Source organism: Hippocampus comes, unplaced genomic scaffold (genome assembly GCF_001891065.2).
Source record: "Hippocampus comes isolate QL1 unplaced genomic scaffold, H_comes_QL1_v1.1 scaffold327, whole genome shotgun sequence".
Taxonomy (NCBI): domain Eukaryota; kingdom Metazoa; phylum Chordata; class Actinopteri; order Syngnathiformes; family Syngnathidae; genus Hippocampus; species Hippocampus comes.
This window is the reverse complement of record NW_017806221.1, coordinates 1,763,633-1,774,952: the sequence shown is the minus strand read 5'-3', so window position 1 is coordinate 1,774,952 and position 11,320 is coordinate 1,763,633. Positions and strand designations below refer to the sequence as shown.

The window sequence follows — 11,320 nt, the reverse complement described above, 5'->3', positions numbered from 1 at the left end:
AAGTGATTTTTGAAACGTGGTCTCATAGCACAAGGAATTTATGTTTAGGCACCGGTGGAACGCAAGTCATTTGGCGTTCAACTTCTACCTCCTCAACACCCAAACTCATAAATCAGAGGGAGGACACTGACATTGGAACAGCCTCCCCCTCCCCAACCATCAGCAGACATCAAGTCAGCAGTGAGCGAGCTGTCTCCACCCTGGCAAGGCAGCAGCAGGCCTGTACAAAGTGTGTCCAAGAATGCCGAAGACGTGAGCTGCTGAGCTGGGGGAGCCCTTCCAGCATGTTTTCAACATGAGTCTGCATCTGGGGAAGGTTCCAACCCTGTGGAAGACATCATGTCTCATCCCAGTCCCCAAAAGTCCGAAACCGAGTCAGACAGAGGTCTGCAGGCCCGTGGCCCTGAGCTCAGATCTCCGAAAGCCTTCTGCTCCCATACCTCAGACGACAGGTCCAACGCACGCTGGATCCCCTGCATAACACAGTTTGGGCAAATGTGGGAGTCCCAGACGTCGTCCTTACTTCACACCTGGCCATTCTTGCTACTCTCCTGAACTACGGTGTCCATCACGTTCAGCTCTTAGCATGCCAGGACGTCAACACGTTTTGCTTTACTTGCCCACCTTGAAATGTTTTCAATGACGGATGGGTGGGTAGACAGATACGGTGGATGTAAAGGTCTGATCAGCCCTGTTCGAATTACTTTTTTTTGTTTTGTTTTGTTTTTTTATGATAGAAATAATTGGGACCAAGATTAATCAATATCAACCTTTTTTTCCATTCTTATGATGTGTAACCTGTACAAATCAATAAAAAAAAAGAAAATAGAATGCACTCTTTTCAAGCTGTATTTTTTTTACAAGTGTGCACACACTTATCACTGGAGATGTGGCTTTATTCAGAATTAACGAATCTAATTGAATTTCCTGGTAAATGGGAGTCTGTACACACCAGACACCATTTAGTGTCTCTGATTGACCACAAATAAAGTTAAGAAATCCTTGATGTATTTTTTTTTTCCTTTTTGACAGAAGCATGGAGGCTTTGTGTGACTTATTTTTGGGACCTGTGCATAATTTCCCCCACCTTGCTGAAGCCATCTGAAGAAAACCAGCCCCACAGCACGATGTTGCCACCAACATGCTTCATTGTAGATACGCTGTGTTTGGCATATACATAAATTTTGGATTTCTGGCCAATAAGTTCCCAACACATGTTAGGGAGATTTCAAGTCTTTCTGCAAAAGTTCTTGGTAATGCCACTGTAATGTGTATTTTAATGTCTTGGAATGTTATATGTATGCACAGTTCTCCTGACTGACACCAATGAACAATGACGTCCCTCTCAGTGGACCATGGCTTGTGCTCTAAGATGAGACTCCAAATATATCAACCTACAAGTACATTTTCAGTTGGGAGATTAATCAGTGGCACTTACATTGCTGGCAGGTACAGTATGTGCGGGCTCACATTTAACAAGAGTTTGAATGTAACTGGTAAATTCTGAACACAGCCGCATTTCCACTTACAGCCTGCATGGAAACATTTGAGACCACCCTTGTTTCTTCAGTTTTCTGTTCCTATTAAATGGCTAGTACAACTAAAGGTCTATCTGTTTGGGCCACTATATCAAAGAAAACAAAAAAAGCTCAAAAGAGTTGAATTTAAGAGCTCATTGAGAAATTTTTATCAGGTTTTATTACATACATATCCAGGGCACTGTAATGTAATGTAATGTAATGCTTTTAGGCATTCCATGTTTTCTTTTGTGACACTTAGTCACTTTTCACGGCAGCAGACACAAAATGAACAAAATATTCAAGAAAACATGGCTGTCTCAATTTTTTCCATGGCTGTATAAGATGTTGTGAGCACTAGCAACTAGCGAAGTTGTTAATTTTTATTCCCCCTCTTGAAAAGATTTCAGGTTTTGTTAACTCACTCCTGAAAACCACCCTATTCAAAATTGCATTTTATGTATCCATCTTTACATATTATTGTTGTTTTACATATTATTCAAACTGCCTTTGAGTACTTTGAAAAGTGAACGCTTTTTTCACCCTCTGCGAGAACTTTCATTCTCTTAGTAGCAATATTTCCACATATATACAACTAGAAAATTGCCAGCCTTGTCACTTTCAGGTTCTTTTGTGACCATTGTGGGCTTTCCTTCTGTACTAGTTACTAGACAGATAGATTAGATGAATACAATGAGGAGATAAATACAAAAAACATAAAACAAAAGTAGAAGATGTATTTTTTTTTTGTTCATCTTTGATCTGTTTCACTAAAATTACTCTTCGTCCATTCATCAAGGTGATAAAGCAAACATGAGGTGAGACGGGTTCCTTCACATTCCTAAACTGCCAAGTTGAGGCCCCAAATAAACACACACATCCTCTTTTTCCCACACCTTCGAAAGAAGTATACAGTTTAATGTTGGGGCCTCCGGGCAATACATGGACTGAGGATCCGAGTTTATTTTTTCTGCAGAGTTTGTCTTTGCTCATCAGAAAGGCCAAAACACTGGCAGACAACAGCAGGCTGTGAAATGTCAGAGAATGAATGAGGGAAAGACAGACAGTCCTAAGGTGGAGTGCAGGTTAATATTCATGAAAGTTCTTGAAATGCACCTTTCAAGGTGCACGAGGATATCACAAAATTAAGTTGAAAATATCTAAGAAACACAAGATACAAAAAAAGAAGGAAAAAAAGATTCGACGAGGGCCCGTAGGACACCCTGAACAGGAATCTTATGTGTTTGGATGTGAAGATGATATGTATTGAGCAGGTCAGGTGGTAATGAGTTCCAGAGAAGGGCAGCAAAGTGACTGAATGCTCTCCTCCCAAGAGAGTTGAGGCGGGCCGGCGGCACATTGGGGTAGAGATGAGGATGTGAATCTGAGTGTCTAAGATGTGGTGGAAATTTGTCGATCACTGAACAGGTACTGTATGTGAGGGAGAGCGGTGAAGTTGCGGATGTCCTTGAAAGTAAGCAGAACGATTTTGAAATGTATTTGACATTTAACTGGCAGTCAGTGGAGGAGCTTTAAGATGTGGTGAAGTGATGGGAGGATCGGGGAATCTTGTTATGACTCAGCTGAATTCTGAACCAGTTGGAATTTATGGAGGGATTTGTGAGTGATGAAATCTCAATAATCGTCGACATGACAAGTGAACATTTTTACTGGGAATAAGACGTATCTTGTGATATTCTCTATATGAGGTTGAAATGATAAAGTGCTGTCAAGGATGACACCCACTCCCTTAACCTGGACAGAGAAAAAAAAATGAGTGTAAAAAAAGCATGCACTGAATTACGATCTGAGTTCAGCGAGATAGTCTGTGAGATGAGAGGGTTTGCTGCAGAGGGAAAACCAGGTGTCGACCACATAGTCATGCAAGTGGATGTATTTGTGAAAGATGGGAATGAAGATATGGGATGAAGAGGAAGGTCAGCGATTGGATGTGGGCGTGGCTGGGAGTTGAATAGTTTGAACTGAATGAACTGAGTGCAACCAGAAAAGTAGCATTTAAAACAGTTTGAGGAGAGGTCGGAGATGCCAGTGGAGATTAGTCTATTGAAAAGGACGACGTAGGATTCGGTGTCAAATCTGGCGACTGGAATTAAATCTGACTCGGTCCTGTGGCGACGGTAACGAAAAAAACTGACAGGAATTACTCAAACAGATTGTTGTGGGTGAGGTAAAAAGAAAAAAAAGCTCATAAATGAGATGATAGCGGAATATAACAAAGGTATTCATGGCAAATTATTTTTTAGAGCTGATTCCGTGCATTATTGACACTACCTTAATGACCTTGGAATGTAACTTGCCCCATCTCCACATAGACAAGCTAAATGGGCAAATTTGGCGCCTTTATTACTTCATGGCATGCTCGTGTGTTGTGATAGGTGGGTGGAGGGCTGCTCTTTGCTGTTGGCAGAAAGAGATGTGGGGTGGGTGTGACGGCCTGGGAGTTTTGCGCCATGAGTGACTTTGTGAAATGGAAGATTACTCTTCTGTGGTCAGGGATTATTCAATGTCTGTGGAAAATTGAAACAATAAATGGAAAATAGGACTCTTAGGTTTATTCCAGAATATTTAGAAAAATGATTTCTTCTACACTAAGTTAGTACTCAAACTATCTAAGAAGTGATATGTAAGTATATAGATTCAACTGAAATATAATATTTCCGGTTACAGGACAGCATGAAAATTGTCGTTTATTAAATGACTTCATTGGTTGTGGGGATGGCTAACAGTTGGCATGTGCTGTGGTGTGACTATTAAAAAAAAAAAAAAACATCGAAGGAGGTCATGGGGTGTGCTTCTTGGGGAGAGTGTGCTGCCACTACTGCTGAGACTTATCAAAACAGCTCCTACATTCTTGCTTAATCATCAACCTTCCACAGGACTAAACACTTCTACCAGTGTTTGTACTTAAGTAAACAGTTACAAGTGGGTTGTCAGGGGACTCTAAGGTTGTGTTGTAGACACACACACACACACACACACACACACGCACGCACGCACGCACGCACGCACGCACGCGCACGCACACACACAAACACCCACACACAAAGCACTTCCCTGACTAACAAAACTGTTGCTTTGCCACTGGTTCCACAAATGATGCGAGGATAAACAAAAGTTGATGGCTGTAAAATTAACGCAGAAACAGATGCACACAGGCATATGGTATGAAAATACCATGAATACTGACTCACTTTATTACCTCTCAAATGTCAAAACGTTGTTTCTGTGATCCCGAAGGGCCACACATTTCTGACAGGTCCAATGTGGTCAATGAGGAGTCATTAAATCACTGGCTCGTTGCCACAGCTTAACAATACAAACACTCATCTAGACCCTCATTTTAATGGAGCCACTTTTTCACCCTCTCACCAAAAAAAAAAAAAAAAATCACACGATGCACCAGGGATGAAATGGTTTACAGGTTTACCGATACATTGTGAAACAAGTTCAGACAGGCAGTTTTATTGTCGCTTTCTACACATCAAATCCTGTGAATCATCTCTGTGATCATCAACCAAAACTGGAAACCAAGGCAGGCTAAACATCTCTTTTGTCGTAGTCATTTTAAATATGTTTCGTGAGACCATACATGCATTAATATGCATGACTTTTCTAGCGTGTACAATGTTAGCAAAAGCATTCATTCCTATTATTCAAGTATTGATGATTTACATTTTATGAAGTCAAAATAATCTGGTTTTAATTCTTGTGGGAAATGAATATTGGTTTGTATATATTTTTTGTGCTAGTGTGATAATATAATGACATCAAATAATTATTGGCCACCGCAAGATATTAAATTTGCATACCATGCACACATTTTCCTTTGGCCAGGCCACAAACAATGTAGGTACATTTACACTGCTCATTACAGCTTCGATAAATACCCTTAAACTGGGATAACCATCTATTAGAACCAAATGACAAATTGGGCACATGTATAGTTGTCTTAAAAACAGACACCATATAGTCCAATACAAGAGTGGGAACAGTATTATGCCAATACAAAGACAATAATGTTGTGTTTCTAGAACAGGTTTGAAGATTGCAAAAGAATGTGTGGATGTTTAGCCATGCTACCATCAAACTAGTGTGTGAACAAATGCAACTAAAGTGCTGCTTTGCCAACTCAGGGCCTGGACACATTGATAGCGTCAACATAAAATATCTTTTCATAAAAGCTAAACAGAAGACGGGTGATATAAGACAAGACAATGACACAAAGGAAAAGTTGCAGTAAATCAACAACTGAGTAGTCCAGATCTCAACCTGATTTCAACCTGATTCAGATGCAGTGGAAAGACCACGATAGCTATTCACTCCAGAAATCCCAGGAATATTGATGAGGTGGGAAAAAAAAAAAAATCTCAACAAGAATGGTCATCTGATCGGCCACTACAGGAACTGTTTGGTGGAGGCTATTGCTGGCAAAGAAGGCCGAACCAGTTATTCAACCCAAAGGTTGACATACTTTTTTTCCATCAAGCACTGTAACCTATACATATATAAATAAAATATATTTCTTTGTGCGGTGTTAGTTTAACTGTATTCATCTATTGCAACATAGATGAAGATCAGATCACATCTTGTTTCCCATGTATGCAGAAATCCAGTCAAGGATTCACCACATACTTGATCAACAATTCAAAATGAAAGAAAAAAAAAGAGTGGTTAAAAAAAATAAATCAAAAGCATATGCATGTTTATGCTGATACCAAAGTCTTAAACAGCATGTTTAAATGAATCGCACACAGCATGGTTGCAATATGGGAGGATGTATTCACAGTTTAAGTGGGAAAAAATATTGAGACAACATGACAAAGAGACAGCAAGAACTATGAGTTCTTGCATGTGTAGTGATATTTAAATTCCTCACCATACATAATGCTTTCCAAGGATATCTTAATGTCCCAGAGAAAATAAAATTTGTTTGTTTGTCAAAAACTGGCCTGAGTATTTTTTTTAAATAAATGAATAATACAATCTTTCTAATCTTAGTCTGGAGCAAAAAATATGCAAGAAATTTAAGGTCCTTACAATAACTAAGGGGGGGGGGGCAAAGTGGCCTTTGACAGGTGTCTTTCGAAAGCGCATGCTTAATTAACAGAACATCAACACTTATTACCACTCTAACTGTATAAAACAAACCTCAGTAGGGGATCCCACATCTGCAGATGGGCTATAGGTGCTCGTATCAGGCAGAGCTGTACCAGCACTGCTGTGTACTGAAGAGGATGGAGCAGCACCAGCGGGGGGCTCTGGGATACTGGCAGACTGACGTAAAATACCATGCTTCTGGAGACGAGCCCATGTCGACGTCCAGCTGAGAAGGAGCTTGTACAACAGCTGCACCTGAAGAGGGACCAAAGACGTAAGGGGAAACAAAAATGTTTCGAAAGAATATGAATCAAATACTGTAAACACAGACTGAGCCTTGTTGTCCAAATCATGGCCCGGGGGCCAAATAGTGGCCTGCGAAACAAATAATGTGCATCAACGTCATGTTTCAAAAATGAGTTTGACCGCCTGGTTTAAGCCGCAAATATACCACAAACTACAGTATGATCCCAAAACGTGTCCACATTTCAAAGTGTTACAGCAAAGATAAGAACAATTATGCAGAGCTGTGAATCGGGGACTTTTTCAACTGATAGCTGAGGTTTTGTGATGAGCAACGCGGTTACTGTAATCCACACGACATGGTTAAAAGTTTTTTTTTGGGGGGGGGTGTAATTATGCTGTATAGTTAATACACATTTTGCACCCTTACCTCAGTGCACAAACCTCCCAGCATCTTTGTAATCAAAAGTTGACCATGGCAACAACACTGGATATGCTTTCAGTGCGGGCCATTGTTCCAGTTGAGTGAATTAAAAGACAAACTTACTTTACAAAACATGTCTTAGCATTTGAAAGCAAATTTAAATCTATTTTGGCCAAAATTTGACTCCAACAGCTGCTTTAGGGAGGTTGAGGTCATTACCACTGATTTGGCTTGACAGTTTGGTAGTTGCGTGACACTAAATCTTGTTACAGCTTGAAGAGACAGAGTAAAGAGATGAGTAGCCAGAAATGGACCACAATCCATTTTCAAACTGAAGTTGAACCCTGATTGATTTTGTCTGATTTCGAAACTCGGAGACTGCATTGAAAAAAGTGATTATTTTGAGTGTGCAATCATTTGAAAGGCACCACACGCTAACATATGTGCCTTACAATATTGTTTTTTTTTTCTTTATCTGCAACATCCAAAATCCCAAAAGACTTACGCACAGAGGAAACTTCTGTTGTCTCATCAATTTCCCCTTAAAACAAACTCACCACAGTAAGGAAAAACTGAAGGGTTGGCGTCAGAGTGTTAAGAGCAATTTATCATGTGCTCACTTGAGGCCCTAACTTTTAACAACAACAAAGCCAAAAACATGAGTGGAAAACATGACAGGGGAAAGCAGGGGGACGTGATGTGATGCTTTCAGTTATTCATGCATTCAGCTAAGACTTATTTAGACAAGAGGGAGCTCTAAAAAAAAAAAGCGACACTCTTTCACCATGAGCTCAGTTGTGGATTTCAAATGTTTCGCTTCCGAAGCCAACCAAACGCCTCGAGAACTCCACCCTATCCCTACTACTGCTGGTCCTTCGAAAGTAGAAGGTGCACAGACATATATGAGAACACGCAAAATAACTTCAAACAACTCCAAACACAATTTTATTTCTCTCAGCTGCTCTTTCGCCCACACACGCAAGCCTGTTAGCACATACATTAGAGGGAATTTTTTCTATAAATAAATGGAAATCAGCGCAATTCATTACAGCTGGGTTATTTCAAACATGTCTAGGAAGACCTGCGAACGTTCGTCCGGCAGCCATGCAGGGACAGAGCCAACAGCTGTCAGCCATACCCAAGCAAGCGGACTGTGCCTTAGGCAGCAGCGACCTTGCACTGTGTACCTTTCTCAGAGTATGAGGCCAGTAAATTAAACCAAACACGAGGCCAACGAGAGAATAGAGAGTGACGGAGCTCGAGAAGGACTGCCACGGCCAATCAATTACCACTATTCCGACTAGTCTTGACTCTAATCCCTATTGCTACCATGAACATTTTAGCACCTGACGTTATCCAATTCACATTTTGTACATACGTATTTCTTCATGTTTTCTTCAGACTTATCCTATCACGAGGACATCGAAGATGAAGCTGCAGAACCGTCGTCATCATCATCATCTTTATTTGCCATGTACACACACATGCACGTGAATTTTGTCCACTCCATTTGAGCCATCACAGCAGTGGACACAGCAAACGCACACCGTTAATGGCACACACTGGTGCATAGACTTAAACATCCGAGGAGAAGTTTTGGGTATCGGTGTCTTGCTCAAGGACACTATAGCCAATTGTCCAGGGGATGTTGGGGGTGGATGGTCTTGAAGTGGGGTGCCAAGTGTGTGAGTGGCAAACAATGACCTTAAAGGGGAAGTCAACAAAAAAAAAATGTCTTTACAATATTATGTTCGATGTGCTGCCAATAGTCTAAAGAGTGTATTCTGATTAACAATTTGTGTTTGTGGAATAAGAACTAAGCAGCAAAATATACCCGTGTTTTCCACCTCAGGGGGCGGGAATTTCATGACTGTCTGAAATTGACATCACAGTTTCTCAAGGTCAGGTAATGACCAATCACAGCCCACAGCCAAACTCTGAAAACAATTATTCGAATAATCGATGGAATAATTGATCCTAATATACGTGTGTGTGTTGATATATATATATATATATATATATATATATATATATATATATATATATATATATATATATATATATATGTGTGTGTGTGTGTGTACGCACGTTACAGTGAAGCAACACGCCAGTCGCAGGTCAAGGATTTATGACTAACCTGAGGATTGGAGCACTTGACTTGGATGGGCTGCAGATCAACATGGAGGCAGACAACAAAAGAGTGTCTTCCTTCTGAACAGTTTGGCGACTTATGTGACGTGACTGCCAAAGTGGAAGTACACCCAATCGGTGTGAGGAGGCTCAGGCTGCGCTGCTGCCCCAGCAGAGTGTACACACTAAATTGACTCAGGCTAATTGTCCATGGGAAAGCATCACCTGGTGGGGTGCATAAATCAAAGAAAGCAGGAAAACATGAATATTCGCACACAGTAACACTGTGGATAACCAGATGAAATGTGTTTTTGTAAAAACCAGTACCATTAATTGTATCACTACGACTTCACTGGGCTGAGTAGCAATGACAATTTTCATGACTTTGCACACTTCCGCTGTACCTATTCATTGTTGCTTTTTTTTTTCTTTTTTACAATAATCACCCCATCTATTTACAACTTGCGATTCGGGAATTGACTTTTTTATTGCAAAACAAGTCAGACAATTAATTTGTTTGATTTTCAGTCATATTTGTTGACAGCCATCCACCGTTAGATACTTTATCATCATTTTGATGTAATTTTAATCTTCTCATTACAGTACTAAATTTCAGAGAACTGGGAACATATACGGTATATTTTTAAGAGGACAGCAATGTTGAGGCATCTGTTACAGTTTGAAATGGCATTCAAATGTATTGGAATGTTTGTGGCATTGTTATGAATCCGACTTTCTGTACTTTGTAGATTTAACTGAAATGTAAGTATTGTTGCGGATGGTGGTTTTTTTTTTTTTTTTTTTTTTTGGAGGACTAGAGCAACACCGAATGCAAGCGACTTAGGCTGCCACAAACGATTATTTTTCTGGTCGACTAATCAGCGGTAGTCGTCACAATTAGTCAATTAAGCGGATCATATGTAAATCAGGGCATATCACACCAGCAATCACCTGCTGTTATAATAACCATCATGAGCCCAGCGCTTTCTTTAAGCTATGTACAATTTTATAATAAAGACAATTACGATGATGATCCTTTCAACTTTTATTAAACATTGCAGTTTGTACTTGTGACATGTTTCTAAATAAATGGAGGAGCTTGAATCGAATGCAATAATGTGGCCTTATAATTTTTAGCTGTAAATGTTTACTGCATTTTAAAATGGAACCAAATCTGCAGAGTTTCACTAATACAATGAAATTCTATAAATGGGAAAAGAAATACTTTGAAATATATTTCACTCTTCTTGGGCATCAAGCCATGTATTGGTTTTTAATTTTGTTTTCATACAACCTTCACTAGCATGCATAATTTAAAAAATAGTAAATCGATCTAAACAATCAAAATGTGATATGCACCTGGAGGGAAAAAAAAAATCAAATATTATAACTTTTTTTTTCCTGTTGCAACAAACTAAATTATGTGTTTTATTAATATGCGATGCTGATGAGGGATGATGATAAACATGTCATGATCTGTTATTCTGAGTGCTGATATTTCCCACTCCATTCACGAGAGAGAGAGCGAGTGAGCTCTTCCTGCTTCAATGTCAACCAATTTAATTGTTGACGATTTTGATCTTCGACGTCATTGAGACTTGTCGACTAATCTTGGCAGCCCTACTGAGACAAGCTCCTTGTGTGCGTTTAACCCATTTGGCCAATAAAGATAATCCTGATTATATTTGGAAATCAATATTTGTAAAAACTGATGCACACGTGTGGATTCCAAAGCACGCACTTGAAATGAATGCCGGCTGATATATTGTTCAATTTAATGGAAAGGGAGCGTGGAGTGTATTGCTAAGGCCATCCTTTCACCAGCAATATTGTCAAAACTACTCGTCACTGTTTTTGTTGTCATTTTCCCCCTCTGGTTGTTTATTTA

At 39.8% G+C, this 11,320-nt stretch overlaps 1 protein-coding gene across 1 annotated transcript in view; it reads right to left on the bottom strand.

Annotated features, from left to right (window-relative positions):
- The window catches only part of vps13b (vacuolar protein sorting 13 homolog B), a 343,085-nt gene that overhangs the window by 174,204 nt on the left and 157,561 nt on the right, over positions 1-11,320 (bottom strand). The window contains exons 24-25 of the mRNA XM_019856211.1: positions 9,440-9,657; positions 6,687-6,890 (exon numbers count right to left, since the gene is read on the bottom strand). Coding sequence (XP_019711770.1) covers positions 6,687-6,890; positions 9,440-9,657 — 422 coding nt within the window. The remainder of the gene's footprint in view (positions 1-6,686; positions 6,891-9,439; positions 9,658-11,320) is intronic.